Source organism: Xenopus laevis, chromosome 4L, assembly GCF_017654675.1.
Source record: "Xenopus laevis strain J_2021 chromosome 4L, Xenopus_laevis_v10.1, whole genome shotgun sequence".
In the NCBI taxonomy this organism is placed as follows: domain Eukaryota; kingdom Metazoa; phylum Chordata; class Amphibia; order Anura; family Pipidae; genus Xenopus; species Xenopus laevis.
The window spans coordinates 92,463,071-92,485,883 of record NC_054377.1 but is presented as its reverse complement, the minus strand read 5'-3'; the positions used below and the strand labels follow the sequence as shown (position 1 = coordinate 92,485,883).

The 22,813-nt window shown below is 39.4% G+C and overlaps 1 protein-coding gene across 1 annotated transcript; it reads left to right on the top strand.

Annotated features, from left to right (window-relative positions):
* The first annotated feature begins 4,947 nt into the window (after positions 1 to 4,947).
* magoh.L (mago homolog, exon junction complex subunit L homeolog) lies at positions 4,948 to 9,127 on the top strand. Its single transcript, NM_001086255.1, is given in 5 exon segments — positions 4,948 to 5,085; positions 6,933 to 6,991; positions 8,285 to 8,395; positions 8,475 to 8,557; positions 8,889 to 9,127. Coding segments are annotated over 5 exon segments (441 nt in total). The 5' UTR covers positions 4,948 to 4,997; the 3' UTR covers positions 8,989 to 9,127.
* The last annotated feature ends 13,686 nt before the right edge of the window (positions 9,128 to 22,813 follow it).

The following is a 22,813-nucleotide window of genomic DNA, read 5'->3' as shown; positions in this document are numbered from 1 at the left end:
ATAAGTGTCCTAGTTCACCTATCACCTTAGAAGAAGTGGCTGTTAATCTGTATGGAGAAGTCAGATGTGAAGATCTGAAGATATCAGCCCACATCTCTGGTGTGAATGCTTTTCAATGTTGATAGGCGGTCTTTCCTCAATTTGTTAATGTTACATTTACAGTGAGCTGTGGCCTGAGGTAGAGGGTGAATACCTTTTTCTTTTTTTGTAAATACATTCAATGTCTTAACCCTCATTTTTTACTTGTAAAACAATGACCCATTTCTACTTAGACAAGAAAATAAATTTTTTATTCTGCAGAGTGTATTGTGTTTCTGTTCCAAACATTTAACGTCCTGCTGTATGAAAAGATTAAGCAAAGACTGTCTAGTATGTTTGCATTACATTCAGTCCAGAACATTATGGATACAGACTTCACATCAGTTTATCGTTAGGGGTTTACCCTAAAGCTGGCCATAGATGCAAAGATCCGATCGTACGAATCATCGTACGATCGGACTTTCCCATCTCCCGACCCGCCACTAACCATTCAGATCAAAGTCTTACCAGTCAGATCAAATAAAGTAGTTAAAGAACAGATCAGCGATGTTCTGCCCCTGACAGCAATCCTACGATATCTATGTCCAACCAAAGCTAGTGACAGTCTCCCACTGAAAATCGTACGATCGGCAATACACGCAGAGATATTATCTCTATTATCTTTCTAACCTGCCCGATCGACCAAACGACCGATCTCCGCCGGATGGACACAGGTTGATTTCTCCTTTAAGGAGCACAAGGACCTCCAATTGTGGGCACTTAAAGGAACAGTAACACCAAAAATGAAAGTGTTTTAAAGTAATGAAAATATCATGTAGTGTTGCCCTGCACTGGTAAAACGGATCTGTTTTCTTCAGAAACACTACTATAGTTCATATAAATAAGCTGCTGTTTAGCTATGGCGGAAATTGAAAAAAGGCTTTATGGCACAGGTTAAATAGTGGATAACAGAATAGCTGCCCCCATTGCTACACAGCAGCTTATTTATATAAACAATAGTAGTGTTTCTAAAGTAAACACAGCAGTTTTACTAGTGCAGGGCAACACTGTATTATATTTTTATTACTTTAAAACACTTTAATTTTTTGATGTTACTGGTCCTTTAAAGTGTAACGGGATGTGTGTAACAAGGTAGCTTGACTCACTTTGCATCATGCTGCCATTTCTAAATGACTCTGTGACTCTCTAAGCAGTAAGGAAGCAGGTTTGAGAGTGATTGAGATTTTCTATGCTTTCAGTTATGTTGATGCTATTTCCTGTAAATTATGCATTACACAAATCAGGCAAAAAAACATCATTAGAGCAACAAAACTCTGAATAAATGCTCTAAACCTCATTAATGGTAGCTTTGTGAGGCTCTGTTCATTACTTCTTAAAACCTTATCACTATTATTCTAGGGGCCTCACATTCCAGTACCATTACATAGTAGAAACACAGGCTTTTAATGGATTTGAGTTTCATGGAAGAAACCGGTTAATAAGATGGATGCTTAAACAACATTGAAGTGCTATGTAAAGCAGCATTAGTTTAAATTAATTGAAGACATTTTTATTTTAAAGGGCACCAATCGCCCCACTACTCTTTCACAGATGGATTGGTGGTTATCTTTCACACTTTGCATTTCCTTTAGGTGTTATTAAAACATGCATATTATTTGCAGATAGGTAAAGTTTAATAACTGGAGATATACAAAGCTTAAACACAGAGTTGGTATATTCTCAAAACACACAAAATGGCTAAACTTTGTTTCAGTCTCATGAAAAGAAAATGCAATTCTAAGCAACTTTCGTCACAAATTGAAAGCAGCATTTAATATTCACTGAGTCTGCATAAAATTTACTGTCATACTGCTTTTTCTTGTTTATATGAAAATCAAATGAATATTTTAAACTGCCTGTCCTTTGCATTTGGCACTGCACTGCACAGGCAATTGCATAGCACTGAAGGCTGCCAGTAGATGATTATTTCTGAGCATGCGCTGATGCCCTGCACTACAGGATCCTGGTATTGGGAGAGACCTCTGCTGTATCTGCTGGCCATAAACGCAAAGATCCGATCATATGAATCCTCGAATCGTACGATTTTTGGACCATGTGTAGAGAGTCCCGAAATTTTTCGTCCCACGGTAATCGGTTGTTTGGACGATCGGCCAGGTTAAAAGATTTCTGTTGGCTGCCGATAATATCTCTGCATGTATTGCCGATCAAACTATTTTCAGTGGGAGACTGTCACTTGCTTTGTCGGACATAAACTTTGTACGATTTCTGTTTGGGGCAGAACATTGGTTGATCTGCTCTTTTACTACTTTATTTAAACTGAAGGTTAGTGGCAGGTCAGGAGATGGGGAAGTCCAATCGTTCGAGAAATCGAATGATCCGATCTTTACGTCTATGGCCAGCTTTAATCCGTTTACAGTTATCTGCGGTATTTTTGGAAAGACGCTTCTAATGCACCAAAATAAATGAGAATTAAGGTAATGAAAGTCATTAAATAACATTCTATGTGGGCATCTCAGGTGAGATTACAAGTTGATTGGGCTTTCCTTGTCATTTAACACAATGAAAACTAGTTACTTATTCTGATTTTCCATAAATATTTTAGTGACATTTTTCATGGACAGAATCTTATTGGGCCAGGCTGAAAGCACAATGCCTATATGGAGGGAACCTCTAATTATTGACATATTCCTCTGATGAAACAAGCCCTTTATCATTAGTATACTAGTATACTCAGGCCCAGGTTTGGAAAATTAGGCAACGTTTTCAGGAGACTGGTAAGGTGCAGCATTGAGGGGGGCAATGTGGGCCCTCTTGTTAAAAATAAGGTTTACTTTTCGTTACACCCCCTTAAAGCCATTGGCCCCCTCCCTGCTGTTTCCCTCCATAGGACCTTACTTGAAAAAAGTGTCCCTGGCATTAATGTTGGCATATTGATGCAAAGTAGCGCAGTGGAGTTCATGGGTGCTATCTTTAGTATCTTCGGGTCCTCTTGTTTTCCTTTAGTAATCTTTGGCCCATGTGCAATAGGCACGAATACCAAATTGGCCCCAATTTCGCATGCGTGAGAAAGTCCAATGTTGGCACTCACGCGAGGAAATTTTGATTTGCAGGTTGATAATGGGATGGGATTTACTTTACAAGGAAATGGTGGGGTTTGGTCAGATTGTGGGCATTGTTTTCATATAATGGCTAGGAACAAAGTGGATTAGGGGTGTGGCCATGCTTCCACAGCTCATTTTTTCAAATTGGGGTCCCATTCAGATTGTTGCCAGGGCCCTCCACAGGAAACCAATGGGTTAATAATAATAGTGCCCTTGGGGGGAGGGGCCTGCTAATTTAGTAGTATTATTGTCCATGAGTACTAATGGCCCTGCCACCAGGAACAACATTTAGAGTTATGGCTGGAACTAGAGATAAGCAGGAGCTGTGTGTCTAGTGCATGAACAAATGGGTGCACATGAAAAAGGAGCATACTCAAGCAAACAAGCACGGGGGCAAGGTGGCTGGTTGAATTGCCTAGGGTTCCAACTGGTTTGGCTCGGCACTGATGCCCAACCCCTTGGATGTTGCTCCCAGTGATCTCACAGCAGGAGCTTATTTTTGAATTCCTGGCTTGGTGGCAAGTTTTGGTTTCATAAAAACCAGGTGCACTGCCAAACAGAGCCTCAATTTAGGTTGACAATCCACATAGGGGCTACTAAATGGCCAATCACAGCCCTTTTTTGGCACCCCAGGAACATTTTTTATGCTAGTGTTGCTCCCCAACTCCTTTTAGGTCTGAATGTTGCTCACGGATTCTAAAGGTTGGGGAACCCTGGATTAGAGTATTGAGGCTCTGTAGCCACAGTAAGCAGAGCCTCCAAAAAGTCATTGACAAAAAAGTTTTTAGGCTGTTTTGGGAAAATAAGGGAGGAAGATTGGTCAGGTGTAGGATCAAACAAAACATACTAAACTTAAACTTCGTCCATTAAAAGCAGGATAGTTAAATAGGTGTGACAATAGAAGCGTGTATACAAAATAGGCATAGTTAAAGGTTTCACCCATACCTCCCAACTGTCCCTTTTTCGGAGGGACAGTCCCTCTTTTCTATGCTCAACCCGCAGTCCCTCATTTGTACTGGAAAGTCCCTATTTTCTCTGCACTGAACAGCCAGAAAAAGAAACAAAGTTTCTCACTTAATTGGCTTTTAGCAGAGAGCCCAAAACAGCTAACAGGTGCAAATAAGATACTTTGTAACAATTTTGAGACACAAAAACACAGTTTAGATAAGGAGAAATATTTTCAAACTTTCATAACCTGCCAAATTTTGTAAAACAAACATGGTAATTAGGGGGTGTGGCCACAGAAAGGGGTGTGGTCAAAAAATTGCTGTGCTACGTGCGGAAAAAGATTTTTTGTCCCTCTTTTTACTTCCAAAATGTTGGGAGGTATGGTTTCACCTACTCATTTCTTTTCTGATATTTATATAGCGCTGACTAATTTTGCAGTGTTGTACAGAGATCATTCACATCTGCCCCTGCCCCAGAAGAGCTTACAGTCTAGAGCTCTTAAAATATTCACAGCACTGCAGTAGATTATATCAATCTTTCCCATTTTCAGATGTTGTTAGGTATGGATTAGTGTGCATTTAGAACCCCTAACCCAAGACTTACTAACTGAGAAACTAGAATTCCCACCTACATACGTCTATGCCTCTTATCTTGCCTAGACAATTAACATGCCTCAACTCGTTTAACCCTCTGGAAACAGAGGCGTATGATGTCATAGACGTGTATTAATACAGACGGCCATATCAGCGAAATTACCCCTGTGCCGCTATTGGCTGAGATTAAACAACCCACTCATCTGGTTGGTACATTCCAGCCAATTATATCTTCCAGGAAATAGTACGTCCTATGTTCGCGCTTTGTTGGTGACGTAGTTATTAAGCGCCGTCATACAGCACCGCGACCGGTAACATGGGGAGCGATTTCTATCTCCGCTATTATGTTGGACACAAGGGCAAGTTTGGACATGAGTTCTTGGAGTTCGAGTTTCGGCCTGACGGTAAGTATTGAGGTAGATCGATACCACTGCTGCAATACATAATGGCGGGCTAAGGGAGTCTCCAATGTTGGAAGGCAGTGGGCCTCACATGCAAGCGACAACGTGGGGCTTCCATCGTCCAACAAAAGTCCGAGTGTGAGTGCATAAAGGCTCAGAGCTCTTTTAAGTGCAACGCAAAGCAAAATGCCTCCTGATAAAGATTATGAAGGTTAACAAGTGCCATAGTTAGCGGGACGGCGGCTTCTACTTTGCCTTTATTATCGCGAGAATAGGCTCGGTAACGTGGTAAATGGAAAAACAAACACGGAGGTGATTACATTCTGACACGGTACCAGGAGCTCCTCTGTACAACTCGTGCTTCGATACTGCTTTGTACTTCACAAGGGTTAGAACACTGGCGGCCGCTGTGTTAGTGTGTTTACCTATTGTCTTGTCTTTTCACTTCCGCCCACTTATCTCACTTCCGCCATCCACATGCCCAGCTCTGTGCAACATGTTAGGGGCAAATTCCTAGCCTCTCCCTAATAGTATCCACACTGCACGAATTACATACAATCTTACAGTTTAGGAGCTACTAACTGTATTGCTGTGGACATCTTTTGTTGTATGGGATGTTTTGCTGCTCCCAAGTTTTCCTGGAAAGGCAAAATGTTTTGGTTATGACCAAAGAATTTCTTTTCTTGGGATCCTGTTAAAGGACCTGTAACATCAAAAAATGAAAGTGTTTTAAAGTATTAAATATAATACAGTGTTGCCCTGCACTGGTAACACTGCTGTTTGCTTGAGAAACACTCCTATTGTTTATATAAATAAGCTGCTGTGTAGCAATGGGGGCAGTCATTGAACAGAGAAAAGACTCTAATTACACAGCGGATAAGCTCTGTAAAATATAATGGTGCTGTGCGTTATCCATTATTTAACCTGTGCCATATAGCCTTTTTTCAATTTCCGCCATTGATATTCAGCTGCTTGTTTATCTGAACTATAGCAGTGTTTTCTGAAGCAAATACATCAGTTTTACCAGTGCAACACTACATGATTTTTTCATTACTTTAAAACACTTCTTGCATATAAAATACAAAGTTAAATTTGTTGTTTTATTAATTTGAGTTTCCCCAGAATTAGCTTATTTTTTCTGCGTCTTTACCAACCCTACACACCCAGGCCACTGTTAGATGCGCTACATAGTACAAAAGGATTGTCTTCTCCTAGCAAGTAACTATATAGTATAATAAAGAACATGCACACAGATTGCCAATGCTCATGGAGTAATCCTGTTTTGTTCTGCCAACTTATATTGTTTCAGGGGTGACCTACAATTAAAAAAAATTCTGGTTTCCAAATTACAGACTAGCCACCAGTTCATTGTCTTACTAGGTCTATGTGACATTTGTATATTACAATAAATACAATGTATAGTACTGCTGATAATGGTGTATTACAGTATAGCATGGTATAATGTTTATTACAATGTTAATATATGATAAAAATGTTCAATACTGTATATACAAGAAGATCAATATAAATGTATGCATGTATATTACAGTAGAACCCCCCGGGTTCTGCATTTGCTAGGGCCAACAGCAAACCAGTGTACATTTCAGGAAACCATTAAATCTGTGAAATAAATAAAAAAGTGGCTTGCTTGAAGGAGACCGCAAGAAAACGGTCCGTTCTGGAAAATTGTGGTTCTACTGTAATTTAATTGACTTACTCATTAGCGTGTTTAAGGTATATAGCTTGTTTCACTGTTACATTCTTGGTCCCCACAAAAATAGAAATATCAATTTAGTAACTTAACAGGATGCGTTTATTAGCAATGACATTTTCCCTCCCTTTCTTTACAGGAAAACTCCGTTATGCCAACAACAGCAATTATAAGAATGATGTTATGATCAGGAAGGAGGTTAGTTTATGCTACATACTACTTTTGTTCTGTTTTAAGAGAAAACACTCCCAACAGCCTTGTTTGGCTTGTACTTGTTCAGTACAAGCCCTAATAATTGACCTCATATTGAACAAATATACAGAACCCCCATTTACATTTTACAAGGGAACAAGAAATAATTGTAAAAAAAAAGTAAAATCAGGCAAATTTATTATGCATTATATATTGGTGGGTCCACAAAAACAATGTAAAATGCTGTTTTACCTTGGTATCTGCTGCTGCCCTAGCCACACTCTTCACTGTAATATTATTCTGCTTCTCCTCCCTTTCTTTCTAGCAGCAGACATTATTTACATAATTCATTTTTATTTTTTTGAGATTACATACATATATTGGTGCACACAATATTGTTATTGTTAAAGACTAACCACATCTGTGGAGAAATGCAAATTGTCTTTGGCAAGAGGAGGAGTAGTACTTGAGGGAGTTGTGGTATAATAGTAAGACAGAAGGTTAATTGTGTGGAGGAGTGTGTTGTGATGGGTTCTATGTAAGTAGAGGTAGGACATTTGTGGGGATATGTAAATCTGTATATGTGAACTAATTTGTTCAGCTAGATACTGTAGAGCAGAGGTCCCCAACCTTTTTTACCAGTGAGCCACATTCAAATGTAATAAGAGTTGGGGAGCAACACAAGCATGAAAAAGTCCCTTGGGTGCCAAATAAGGGCTGTCAATGGCTATTTGGTAGCCCCTATGAGGACTGGCAGTCTACAGGAGGCTCTCTTTGGCACTTCACTTAGTTTTTATGCAATTAAAACTTGATTTCTAGCTTGGAATTCAAAAATAAGCACCTGCTTTGAGGACCCGGAGAGCAACATCCAAGGGGTTGGAGAGCAACATGTTGCTCACGAGCTACTGGTTGGGGATCACTGCTGTAGAGAATACTTAATTGGTATCCCCCCCCCTCTTTCTTTCTGATGCTTTCTCCATTTCCCTTAGCTGTACTCCATCAAATTTCATATTATGAGTTTCGCCCATTTCTGGCGCTTCCTCTGACTGGAATATCTTTTCAGGACTAGGTCTGAACTTTGAACTTAGATTTGTATAAATGGGGAAGCAAGTTGTTTTGTTGTGATTGGTGTAATGATGAGGGGAATATATATGGCTATGTGACCTATCAATATCATTTGTTCTAATAAGTTATCACACTGCATAGGGAAATGAAAACCATAGGAAAAAAAATTCTGTTGATTTTGACCACCTGCTGTGTTCCTAAAATGTGTACTGAGGGTTGTGTTTTTCTTGTCAGGCCTATGTACACAAAAGTGTAATGGAGGAATTAAAAAGGATAATAGATGACAGTGAGGTCACAAAAGAAGATGATGCATTGTGGCCGCCACCAGATAGAGTAGGACGGCAGGTATGTAATTCTACCAAAGTATTTCATATAATACTTTATTCTTAATCCTATACTAAAGCCTGTTTTTGTACTTGTTCAGGAGCTGGAGATAGTTATTGGTGATGAACACATTTCTTTTACTACGTCCAAAATTGGATCGCTTATCGATGTGAATCAGTCAAAGTAAGTCATAAATATATATACTACTCCATTATTTCCAGGCACATTTCCCCAGTTTTATTTAATGGGAAGTACACCCTTGTTCAACACGAGTTTAATGAATTTGGTTTGTGGTGAACATACTTTTGCCTATTTTAGTCATGAAAAAGTGTTTTGTTTTTACTTAAGCTAAACAGGAAAAACCGAGAAACTGAAGCTACTCCATGTTTGTTCCTTGCGATGTAAATTATCAGACAGCATTAAGGGGCATATTGTAACACGTCAACAGAATTCTATCTCTCAAAAAAAAACTACAAAATCAATAATTGTGTTTTGTTTTTTTTATTTCTTCTAGAGATCCTGAGGGGTTAAGAGTATTCTACTACTTGGTTCAGGACCTGAAGTGTTTGGTTTTCAGTTTGATTGGACTTCACTTCAAAATTAAGCCCATCTAATGGAATGGATTCTTTTTTTTATGGATGGGAGTGTATAATATTTTCCTTATACTAGATTGTGCATCTGAGGTTTTTTTATGTTTGGTATCATGGTTTTATTTCTACAGATTTGACACACTTTAATAAAATGTTGGCAAAACAACCATGATCACAGTTGTATTTAATGTAAATACAAAGTTCATGCCCTTTTTGCACCTTACCCTGAAAGTATACTTAGATCACTTAAAGCGGTGGTTTACATTTAAATTAACTTTTAGTATGTTATAGAATGGCAGATTCTAAGCAACGTTTCAATTGGTCTTCATTATTTTGTATAGTTTTTGAATTATTTGCCTACTTCTTCTGACTCTTTCCAGCTTTCACTCACCCCTTCTAAAAAACAAATGCTCTGTAAGTCTACAAATTTATAGTTACTGCTACTTTTTATTATATATCTTTCTATGTACACCCTCTCCTATTCATATTCCAGTCTCCTATTCATATCAATGCATGGTTGCTAGGGTAATTTGGACCGGCTTGCTGAAATTGCAAACTGGAGAACTGCTGAATAAAAAGCTAAATGAAAACCAATTGCAAATTTTCTCAGAATATCTCACTCTACGTCATACTAAAAGTTATCGCAACGGTGAACAACCCCTTTAAATGGCATGTAAACCCCCATAGCTGTTGTTTGTTTTATGAAAATGGGACAGTGCTGGCAAACAGAGGGGAAATATGTGGTAGAAATTATGCAGTTTGGATGGGGGAGATTTGGCCAACTTATATACATGGTTGGAAAATATAGGGTTTATATGTCCTTTAAAGGCAGTTCACAAACTTTTAGTGTTAAGGAATAACTACGTTATACATCAGTTGGGAGAGAGAAAGGATTTTTTTAAGGAATAACTAGCCACCAATTGGTCTTGGTCATTCGATTTTTTTTTCTTTCTCTGCTGGCTTTTTCCAGGTGAATGACTGACTCGGGCAGCTACAAAAAAAAAAATACTTCTCTCAAGGCTAAAAAGTTTTGGTTTTTATTGTCTTTCTAATTGGGCCCTCCCTTGTTATCTCAGTTTCTCATTTTAAACCACTGCCTTGTTTTAAGATAAATGGGACCCTAGCAACTGGATAACTGCTGAATAAGAGTTCCTGAACAAAATGTTATTTAAAAAAAAAAAGAATTCAGAGCAATTACAATTGTCTCCACATTCCAGTTTACATGATACTAAAATAAAAGGTGTTACCCCTATAAGCTATGCTGGGTCAGTATAATGTGACCGACTAAGACTGAATCCTGCGAAGGTTATTGCCAATGTTGGGGGAACTGCTTTGCCTGCACCAACCCACTTTTGAAGCAATTTTCCTCTATATGAAATTTTCATTTTACTCCAGATTAGCTGTCAAATGAAGCAACCTTGTGTTGCATTTTAGGTTTATATAGCACCTTACTCAGGTTAGTAGTCTGTTAAATGCATCACATTTTAATAATGCTTCCAAAAACTTCACAGCTAGAGCCTACACTGCCCTTGCTGTAGCTGAAAGGCTGGTGGTATCTGCATAGACCAAATAAATATTTGGCAAATAAAAGCATATACGGTATATGTACAGTCAAATGAAAAAGTTTGGAAACCCCTCGGCAGCTTGCATGGTAATTTACTCCACTTTCAACAAAAAAGATAAGTGGTATGTCTTTTGTTTCCCAGGAACATCTGAGTACTGGGTTGTTTTCTGAGCAAAGATTTTTAGTGAAGCAGTATTCAGTTGTATGAGATTAAATCAAATGAGAAAAACTGGCTGTGCAAAAATTTGGGTTCCCTTGAATTTTGCTGATTTGAATGCATTTATTTAATTGCTCAATACTGATTACTGGCAACACCAAATTGGTTGGATTAGCTCGTTAAGCCTTGAACTTCATAGGCAGGTGTGTCCAATCATGAGAAAAGGTATTTAATGTGGCCAATTGCAAGTTGTGACTCTCCTCTGAAGAGTGACAGCATGGGATCCTCAAAGCAACTCTCAAAGGATCTGAAAACAGATTGTTCAGTATCATGGTTCAGCGGAAGGCTACAAAAAGCTATTGCAGAGGTTTAAACTGACAGCTTCAACTGTAAGGAATGTAATCAGAAAATGGCACAGTTGCTGTAAAACCCAGATCAGGAAGGCCAAGAAAAATACAGGAGCGGCATATGCGGAGGATTGTGAGAATGGTTACAGACAACCCAAAGATCACCTCCAAAGACCTGCAAGAACATCTTGATGCAGATGGTGTATCTGTACGTCGTTCTACAATTCAGCGCAATTTGCACAAAGAACATCTGTATGGCAGGGTGATGAGAAAGAAGCCCTTTCTGCACTCACGTCACAAACAGTCGCTTGTTGTATCCAAAAGCTCATTTAGACAAGCCACAGTCACTTTGGAACAAATTGCTTTGTACTGATGAGACAAAAATTTAGTTATTTGGACATAACAAAAAGCGCTTTGCATGGTGGAAGAAGAACACCGCATTCCAAGAAAAACACCTGCTACCTAATGTCAAATTTGGTGGAGGTTCCATCATGCTGTGTGGATAATTCAGTGACTGGGGCCCTTGTTAAAGTCAAGGGTCGGATGAATTCAACCCAATATCAACAAATTCCTCAGGATAATGTTCAAGCATTGTTGAAGTTACGCAGGGGTTGGATATTCCAACAAGACAATGACCCTAAACACACAGATCTACAAAGGCATTTAATGCAGAGGGAGAAGTACAATATTCTGGAATGGCCGTCACAGTCCCCTGACTTGAATATCATTGAAAATCTATGGGATGATTTGAAGCAGACTGTCCATGCTTGGCAGCCATTAAATTGAACTTAACTGGAGAGCTTTTGTATGGATGAATGGTCATACTGCCATCCAGAATCCAGACACTCATCAAAGGCTATAGGAGGCTGTTACATTTGCAAAAGGAGGCTCAACTAAGTATTGGAATCTCTTTTGGGGTGCCCAAATTGAAGCACCTGTCTAATTTTATGATGCATATTGCATATTTTCTATTAATCCAATAAACTTTGTCACTGCTGAAATACTACTGTTCCCATAAGGCATGTTATATGTTAAAAGGAAGTTGCTACTTTGAAAGCTCAGCCAATGATAAACAAAACTCCATAGAATTAAGAGGGGTTCCCAAACTTTTTCACATGACTGTTCATATTTTGTAATGTTCACTTAATTTACCTGTTAGTTGAAATTCCAAACCGGAAAGCTGTACACAAACTTGGCTGCTATGGTTCCACTTACCCTAGTTGGGGTAGGTAGTTTAAAGACATGAAGAGGAGAGGTCCTGAATAAAAAGGCTAAAGATAAAAATCATAGAAATCTCACTAAGGGCTCTTACAGACAAGCGTTTTTACCTGCGCTCCCCTGCGTTCAGTTTTTCTGCGTTCAGCCGCAGGGATAGACGCATTACATTTTTTCCAATGGGGCTGTACTCACGTAGGCGCCAAACGCAGGAAAAATGCAGCATGTTGCGTCTCAACCTGCTTTCCTTGTCTACACGCGCCTGTGTGAGTACAGCCCCATTGGAAAAAATGTAATGTGTCTATCCCTGCGCTCCCCTGCGGCTGAACGCAGAAAATCCGAACGCAGGGGAAGCGCAGGTAAAAACCCTCGTCTGTAAGAGCCCTTAAGCATTAATTTGCAGAATAGATATTCCAGTTGGAATGGGGGCCCAGACTGCAGGGTCAGGGCAGCCATCAGGGGGGAGAGTTGTAGGGGGCCCTGAGGGTAAGGGGGGGCCCCGGCCACGCCACACCTACTTGATTAGCCGGCCCCCCATCTTTCTGAGAGATGCTGACTTCGGGAAGGCATGGACGTTTAAGGGGCCCTGGCCAATAATTTTCTTATAATGTGGGGGGGCCCTGGCCACCAATTTTATTTTCTCATGTGGGGTCCTAGCCACCAATATTTTTTATGGGGGGGGCCTGGCCACAAATGTTTTTTTATGGGGGGCCCTGACCACCAATATTTTTTTATTAACATGTGGGAACCCTAGCCACCAATATTTTTTTTTTTTTTTTAATGTGTGGTAGGGAAGGCAGACCTGTAGTTGGGGCTTGCGGTGGGCGCAGCCCAGGGGGCCCAGGAAATGTTGTCGTATGGGGCCCTGCGATTACTGATGGCGGTCCTGTCTGTGACGCTAGGATTACTAAGGTATAACTCAGTGGAGGTGTTGGCCAATAAATGGTATGATACACAGAAAACAACATAACATAGGATTCCTGGATAACTTTATTACAGAAAGAGGAATATCAAACTGAGTAAAGGAAATATTCGCTGATGGGATTTATCTTCAGTCGTCTCAGTTGGCTTCTTCTGTGGTCGAGACTCAAGAATCAATAATCGTGTAGTTCTGTACAACCTGAATGGCATCCAATAATCATTCTGGTACTTTAGGAAAATGACATATGTTTGGCCAAAGGATATCAAGCCTGCCACCACGTCAAGGTAGACTCTCTGAGCAGGTCCCTAACCTATCCTAACAGGGGCGCTGCCACCATGAGGCGAGTTGAGAAATTCGCCTCAGAATGGAGCAGCCCACAAGTTAACAGGGGTGGCAAAAAGGCACTCCTGGTAACTTTAAAATCCAAATTTCTGTTATTTAAATTGGAAATTTGACTCCTCTAGTGCAGAAAGCACTAGTGACGCTGCCCTGCTGGGCCCACTTTGGCGCAGTAAAAGTAACCCCTGGGGAGCAGGGGGCGGCATCACTAGAATTGCCCCTGTATACTAACCATCTTATTAGAGAGGCAAAAAGTAAGTATTGTTGGGATATACTTTTTATTTGGACTAAGAATTATTACAGCTAGCGTTTGAGAGAGACATTTCTTCTTTCGTAGGTTCAAGAAGCACTAATAATAAAGATTGCTGGTTGAACCCGAGGAAGAGAAAGGTCTTTCATTTAACAATGAGCCCTAAAAAATTACTGCTAATCTAAATAAATATCACAAATACTAACCTTTCACCTGTGGATTAATATGGCTGCAACTTTTCTGTTTAAATTAGTCTATTTTAGTTGTTTTGTACAAAATTCATCTACTTTATTGCTGGTCCTACATATTATTTTCTACCATATTTAATCATTGAAATCAAGTTTAGCTTATTTTATTTAAGCTATGATATGCTCCCTTGCTATGCCTATACCACTGAATAAAATGCCTGATATTTAATTTATTTCCTATAATTTAAGGCAAATTTTACCAATACATGAGGGTGGTTCTATAATAGGGGGGTTCTAATGAGGTAATACGGAACTATGAGTTCTTTTAACCAATGAAGTTTTTGACATTTTATTTTAACTTAATTATATAGGTTTTGTTCTTACATTCTGTAATTTTTAAGCATTCCATCCTACCTTATCCTGCATAATTTAGTAATTAGTAGTACTTCAATATGTAAGGTTAAAAAATATTAATAGCCACACGATTCAACCTTTCATTCATAAAATTCTTGTTTATCTTCATAAAATTCCTATTTATCTTGATCCAGAGGAAGGCAAAAAAAACCTCATCTGAAGCTGTGTCCAGTGTGCTTCAGAGGGGGGAAAAAATTCCTTCCTGACTCCAATATGGCAATCGGATAAATCCCTGGATAAGTAGTGCAGTATTGTTGTTAGACTATACTCTAGTTTCCTATTTAATGTTTTACTTTCTGTCTATTTCTATTTAATGGCCTATACAATTACAGGTTGCCTTGATCAATTTGTGTTTTTAAGAAATCCATATTTAAATAAGAGTCCTTTAGTTATATACCTTAGCCAAACATAACATACATAAATTAAATAACTGGAGTTAGAATGAAAGGTGGGGGTAATATTAAAGTGTACTGTGTGGTGCAAATAGGTGCGCTCCAGCTATGAGGCTAGTTGAGGTACTTGCCTCAGACAGTAATGCCTATGGGTTACAGGGGAGGCAAAAAGTTGTTCCTAGTACCCTTAAGTGTCAACTTTATCTTTTTTAAAGGGGAATTTAGACTATTTTAGTATATAGTGAGCAATTTCTCTGCACAATGATGCAGCCCACTTCTACCTGGTTAAAAGGTAACCATGGGTGTTAAAAGGATGGCATCGGGTAGGCTACCTCAGGGTGGAAGTGAGGGCAGAATCACCCCTGGGTGCAAAGGTTTTAGGGCCAATGGTGATGCTGGATTCATGGTGATACAGGACCCAATAGTTGGAGCTGACGGTGAATGACAGTAGTAGAGATAATAGGGCTAGAGCTGAGGAGCCGATGAAATGAACCATTGATTGGCTGAGGGCCAGAGACAGTAACTGATAGAAAGAGTCAGACAGAACCAGATGGAAAGGCCCAGAAATAGGTGGTGATGATTTAGCCAGGGAATAATGGAAATGGTGAGTGATAGACCATTGGTGTGGGGGCAAAGGCTGATGGTAATGACTAGTGGCAAGTGTTACAAGAGGGCGATGGCAGGGGCTAATAAAAAAAACGCCAAAGGCAGAGTTTTATATCAAGGGCCAAACCCTGGGGCAGATGGCAACTGATGGAACCTCCGTTAGGCCAAAATTAAGATGACAATAATGAGGACAGAAGACTGGAAGTCATGGAATTGATAATGGGGCCTGATGTTTGTTGTGGCATGGGGACGATGGTAGGGTATAAGATCACCATCATTGCCAAAAGGTCTAGAAATGGCTGGAACCTGTGAAATTTAATCCAGACATGCCATATCTTGAAGAGATACCTGATCACCTGATGTGATAGTATGTTTCAGGGACTCCAAGAATGATGGTGGCTCCTCACATGTCTTCTTAAAATCCACAGGTGACAACTGCAGTTAAACAAAATATAAATTAGTTTGTTACCAAAAAAAATGTAAGTAAAGTAGATGGCATTAGTACAATACAAAATATTAAGTGCAATTGTATTCGTTGTGGAATGCCATAGAGCGTTTTCCACAGAGTTAATAAACCTAGGCCTAGTCCTAACCGGCTATGTAGAGACTGTAGTACAGGAAGACACTGGTCTCTAGCCCAGAATATGTATTAAAACACAAACATTTCAAGATAAGTGCCTATTCATAATAAGCAGTAGCATACCAAAACACATGTAGTCATGTACTTACTGCTTTTGGCTGGGAAGGAGGTGGTAGAGTCCGGTTTTCTATTTGCACCCAATCAATGGCATTAAAAAATGGGTGCTCCCGAACACTTCCATTGCAGCCTAGTCGTTCTTTTGGATTTTTCTTCAGGAGCTAACGAAAGAGAACATTATCAGATATTTATTGCTAATATGAAGCTACACACCTGTCAGTAATACCCTCATAGAACAGGGATTTTGTCCAATTGCCTATACGCTATTCAGCAAACAGGAATATCCAGTTAGTGTCACTGCTAGATCTCTAGGAACAGTATCAGTTCTCTAGGAAATTATTTAATATAGCAGAACTAGTTATACCCTCTCCATAAATTCCAATACTTACCATTCGCAGGAGATCTTGCAATTCGGGCCTGAACCTTATTAGAATGCATGGCTGTTCAAGAAGAATCGACAAACGGCATTCTGTACTGTTGCCGTACTCTATGAATGGTGAGGTCCCACATGCCATTTTAGATACGATGATCCCTAATGCCCACCAGTCTACTCCTCTATTATATCTCTTCTCTTTTAACACCTAGATTTGAAGAAAAAAAAAGATTGTTATTAAAATCCTCTAGTGCATACATTTAACTAAACCTCTGCTCTTTCTGTAAGTCTCTCTTGTGCTGAAGCTGTTCACATGAGTAGTAAACTCCCAGCAATTACTCTAGGGTGCATGTGTCCCACCCTGGGCAGCACAGTGCATACCTCCCAACATTTTGGAAGTAAAAAGAGGGACAAAAATTTTTTTCGCACGTAGAACAGCGAATGTTGTTGACCACACGCCTTTCTGTGGCCACACCCCCTAATTACCATGTTCATTTTACATAATTTGGCAGGTTATGAAAGTTTGAAAATATTTCTCCTTATCTAAACTGTTTTTTTGTGTCTCAAAATTGTTACAAAGTATCTTATTTGCACCTTTTAGCTGTTCTTTGCTCTCTGCCAAAAGCCAATTAAGTGAGAAACTTTGTGTCTTTTTCTGGCTGTTCAGTGCAGAGAAAATAGGGACTTTCCAGTACAAATGAGGGACTGCAGGTTGAGCTGCCAAAAGAGGGACTGTCCCTCCAAAAAAGGGACAGTTGGGAGGTATGACAGTGGTTGCTTGGGAACAGTTAAAATGATGGGTAGGAAGGAACCCAGAGCATGCTATCTGAGACCCCATCTAGTGATTGACTTTTGTTCCCCTTTTAATCTGAATTGCTTTGTATAGAAAAAAAATCATATACCAGCAAAAAACACAAAAAACATATTTTTTAGTTAAGTATTTAAATGCATGAAATAGACTTATAAGTATAAGCACAACTTAGAGAATCTATTACCTCTCTGCTATATGCATATAAATTAAATCACAGTCACATACCTCTGGGGCCATAAAGGGCAGTGTTCCTTTTGTGCCTTTGATTTTTTTCTTTCCAAACACGCCCTCAGCTGCCAAACCAAAGTCGACGATCTTTATATGTCCCTCGTTGGTTACTAGGACATTAGCTGGTTTAAGATCCCTGCAAGGTAAACATTAGGGTTAAAAAATTAAAAGGAATTGAGAAAGAGCACGTAAGTAGTGTGAGAGGTAAATGTAAATGTTGGGAGTCAGTCAGTACTATTTTATGAGTGGGGGTGAGAAGGAATGTGAACCCTCTTCCCCAAATTCATGGTGTTTTACAGTTTTTTTAATACTCTGTTTTATACTCCATTTTCTTAATACTCTATTTTTAAATCTTTATTACTGATATCCTGGCAGTGATTTCAATGCATTGCAATAAAAGGTGTATAACATACAGGCGGCAAAATGCACCATGTGCCATTTGCATAATATTAATTTTATTTGAGAGAACAATGGGTTTGCAGAAAATATATATGAACAGAAAGATAATATATGGGATGTTTATAAATTTTACATACCGATGAATAATCCCTTTAGAGTGGAGAAACTGCAGCCCGCACACCAGTTCTGCTGCGTAGAATCTTTGGAGAAAAGAAATTAACATTTCCATAGTAAGTACATTTGTTTGCTTTGTTTATACTATAGTTATTTTTATAACGGTGCTTTGGCCCTGCTGTAATATATGAGGGCCCACTAACTAAAGGCTAGGCACACCTGTAGGACTGCTATGGGACATAAAACCATGGCCCTTACAGCTCAATTCAAGGGGTTGCCCTAGTCCTTCAAGCATTCAGCATTCTGAATGACGGTCACATCTCCATGTGTCTTAACAAAGGCAGCACTCCATACAGGTTGAGACACAACTCTTTTTGCCCCATTCTAGCAAATTTTAATGAGGTGATGAGTAAATTGAATAAAAAGATGCTTTGTGCCTATTTCCTTGCTGTAGGGACAGTGGATTTACTGCAATGGGAAGTAAAGCTACAGGACAGCACTTTATAGAAGAGAAAGATATTATGTGTTGTGCCATTACAGATATATTACATACATAGATTCCCTAGGTGATTTCCTTTACAAAAACAAAAGATGAAAATCAGTTGGCTGAAGATTCCGAATGCTGACCTCTTTCCATCCTTCCTTCTGCATGTACTCTAGGCCAGCTCCTGCTCTGTTATCCCATTACAAAAAAAATAAAGTCACTTACGTTACTAAGTCCATCTCCAGCTGGCCGGCATTCTTGATGACATTTCTTAGGGTCCCTCCACTGACATACTCCATAGCGAGCAGAGCATGCCGCTGGTTAAAGAAACAAAAGGCAAAATAACTACAAGCACATATGGCTGAAAACATGTGATTACAAAATTTTGCACACAGTGTTTTTTTTTTTTAAACATGAATGCGTGCGCACAGTAGCAACATTTTTGGTCAATGTCCTTGTGTACTAAATAAATGGTTAATTAGCAGTTAGGTAGGTTGTACTTGGACAAAATGTTAAAATTGTTGAATGTATTTTTTTCCAGTCACAGCTACTACAATACAATCTCACGAATCAAATTATTGAACAGTAGGGGTGTAACTATAAAGAACAGAGCAACTGCTGGAGGGCCCAGGAACTATAGGGGGCCCAGTGAGACTGATAAGTAGCTGCAGTATATTTGCTAAAGTCTGTCAGCTTATTGGGGTAGTGGAATATACCGTGAGTTTTTTCATTCATTCGGGGTCAGTGAAATGTGCCCCTGCCATTGCTTGATAAGTTACATAAGCTTCTATGTAAATTACTGTAAGTTTTTAGGCAAGTGAGTGCAGTTTTTGCAGAAATTGGGTAAGTAAATTCATACATAATGTACACAATTTGCGTTACTCTCATTATTCGCCTTACCCCCCCACCTTTTGGATGCGGTCTCTTCTCTCAATACCCCCCCATGGCGGACCTGCTTATCTTGCATGTGTTTTAGCTTGAGCTGCCCCACACCTTTACTCTTCCTGCACCCAGGGTTGCTGTCCTTGGCCTTTACTAAAATAACTATAAGAATGCTAGCTCTTCTAGCCTCCTATGTAGACTGGCAAGGGAAAGCTACAGGTGGCATTTTCTGAAGAATACTACTTTGGAGCTCAAGGAAAATGTAAAGAGGTAATTGGGGTTTTTCTACACATTTTGTGGTTCTCTGGTATAGTAAGAGTATTCTTATATAAAGGTGCAACTATGGTATCCCAGGTACTCCACTGCAGATTCCGTGACCCACCCTGTTTACATCCTGCCCCCTTTGGGAATACTTCAAGTTAACCTAAAGTTAGTGATAATATGTTGTACCTGTGTTTGGAATGATCCATGACCTTGGCAAAGGTAGGGGCATCCAGCAGCTGTCTTCAGTACCCGGGCCTCAGTGATGATGTTGGACATGTTGGTCTTGTCGCTCTTCTTGATGACTTTGATGGCCATATGCTGGCTCCTGTTAGGAAAAGATACCAACCATACCTAAAAAAGGCAGAATAAGAAATAAAATGTTAGAAATTCACTTCTATGATCCATGGCCGGATTTTCCTTTCTCACCATAGGCCACTTTTGTGCTACTCCCCCACAATCCAGTTCCAAATAGTTTCTCATTCTACCTGTATATAATAAACATAAACTATTCATCCCAAGTCATTTGCTAGTGATACATTTATGAAAAGGGCCTGCCTTTTAGCTCAGAATATTTGCCCTCTAGACCAGGGTCTAACTGGCCTTTCCTTAACAGTTATTTATAATGTCTCAGTTAAGATATAAAAAAAAGAGGGGGATTGATCAATGCACATTCCCTGGTCCCCTGTTTGATAAGTAGTTTAGTATCTGTGGAAGTACATGTATTTACAAAAACAGGGTTTTAGTTACAAAGTTGTGATTATAAATTGGTAAGCCACCATACCACGTTAAGTTAAACCCCATTAAAAGTCAGGGTAAACCTCAGTAAAGATATGGAATTCCCTGCTTCTTATATTCATTAATACTAAATAAGAAAATATAGGTATGGTTACCCAGAAGCCCAGCACTTACTTTGCCGAATGTTCCACTCCCAAGCTCAGCATGGATGGTGCAGTTGCTGATTGCTACTGGGAGAGGAAGCTCTTCTTCCACTCGGGGCCTCTTTAATCCACTTCCTTCTTCTGAGAGAAGTGCTATAAACAAATTTAAAGAATGGTAATTAGTAGTTACATGGGTTGTTCACCTTTGAGTTAACTTTTAGGGTAAAGGCACATGGGGAGATAAGGAGAGATTTAGTTGCCTGGCGACTAATCGCCTCTTCTTCTGGGTGTCAATCTCCCCGAATTGGCATTCACGACGCTTCGTTTTCCGAAGTTGCCTCATGAGGAAGGCGGGAAGGCAGGGGAAAACAATTCGGGGAGATTGTCTCCCAGAAGAAGAGGCGATTACTCGCCAGGTGACTAAATCTCCCTGTGTGACCTTACCCTAAGTATGATGTAAAGAGCGCTATCCTGTGACTATTTGCAATTGGTTTTCAATTTTTATTATTTGTGTTTTTTTAGTTATTTAGCTTTTTATTCAGCAGTTCTCCAGTTTGCAGCGTCAAATGACCTTAGCAAACATTCACTGATTTGTATAAGAGACTGGAATATGAATAGGAGAGGGGCTAAATAGGAGAGGAGTAATAAAAAGTAGCAATAACTATAAATGTGTAGCCTTACAGAGCATTTGTTTTTTAGATGGGGTCAGTGACCCCCATTTGAGAACTGGAAAGAGTCAGAAGAAAAAGGCAAACAATTCAAAAACTAAAAAATAAATAATCAAGACCAATTAAAAAATTTCTTATAATTAGCCATACTATAGGTCACCTTGAAGGTGAACCACCCCTTTAATGGAAAAAATAAGCGCAACAGGAATAATAATTCTTCTCTGCAAAAGTTTTTGCAATAGAAGCAGCTATTCAATAAACAGATACAAACATTTATATATACTATCACACATCTATATATAGATAGATAAATAAACAAATATATGATATATATACTGTAGTTACACTGATACAGATAAACAGAGAGACGCAGTTCTTTAGATAACCAACTGACAAATATATTTTGACAGTTGAAATAGACTGAGATCATTTAACTGATACAGATCATTAATAATTTTTCCAATAAAAAATCATTTAAACCCAATAGAACTGTTTTGCCACTAATAAGGATTCATTATATTTTAGGATTACCCAATAGAATTGTTTTGCCATTAAGAAGGATTCATTATATTTTAGGATTACGTAAAAAACAGTTGATGCAGACATATTAAATCACCCGGTTCTACTTACGTTCTGTTGAGGAGCTGCGTCGGAGTCTTTTTCCTCCTTGGATTTTTATTTGCTCCCTGTCTGAGCTGCACCCGTGTTTTTTCTCCTTTTTGCTCCTTTTTCTCCCACTTCTTTGCTCGGTGCTGCTCCTGTCGTCGATTCGTCTCTTCATCTTGACGGTACCAATAAGATCTCAAATATTGGACTAAAGTTGAATTTTCTTCTTTCTTCAAAAGCAACGTCAACTAAAGTTCGTGAATTTGCTTTCAGCTGCAAAAATAAAAATCGCTTTTCCGCACTGTAAAATCGCTTTGAATCGCTTGGAAATCCGCAAATTACCAAGAGATGCACTCTGGTCTGAGACAAACCAAAGTACTGATCCCAACTGCCACTGGTACTTCTCTCTAGACCTCTGATTCCAACTGCCACTCTGGCATGTGCCATATCCTGCATGCAATGGCATCTAAATGTAAAAATGTGCAGCCCCCATAGAAGTTCAGGTCCGGTCAAAATATTATCAGTGGACTTTAAAGGGGTTGTTAATTTGCAGTTGGTTTTCATTTTTTATTATTTGTGGGTTTTGATGTATTTCGATTTTTATTCTGCTGCTCTCCAGTTTGCAATTTCACCTTGTTGTTAAAGTCCAAATAACCCTAGCAACCATGCATTGATTTGAATAAGAGACGAGAATATGAATGGAGGAGAAGCCCTGAATAGAAAGATCAATAGGGTTAGCCTTACTGAGCATTTGTACCGTGAACTGGATCCCCACACATTGGATCAGGGAAAGCATTAAACATAAATCCCTATTAGTCTGTGATCCCTACACTACAGACCAGTCTTGCCTGAGGGGAGAGCTACCCCCTTGCTATTCCTCCTAGTTGGAGCCAGGCTGCTCTTGCTAAACTAGCTCTATATGCCTCATTTTCCTAGAAAGTGCTGGTACAGAGAACTACCCTGTCATGACCACACCTCATTCACGTGGTCCCTGTATCCCTGACTTTACCAAGGCATGCTCTTTACTGGGGTCTGAGCACCAGACTCCCAT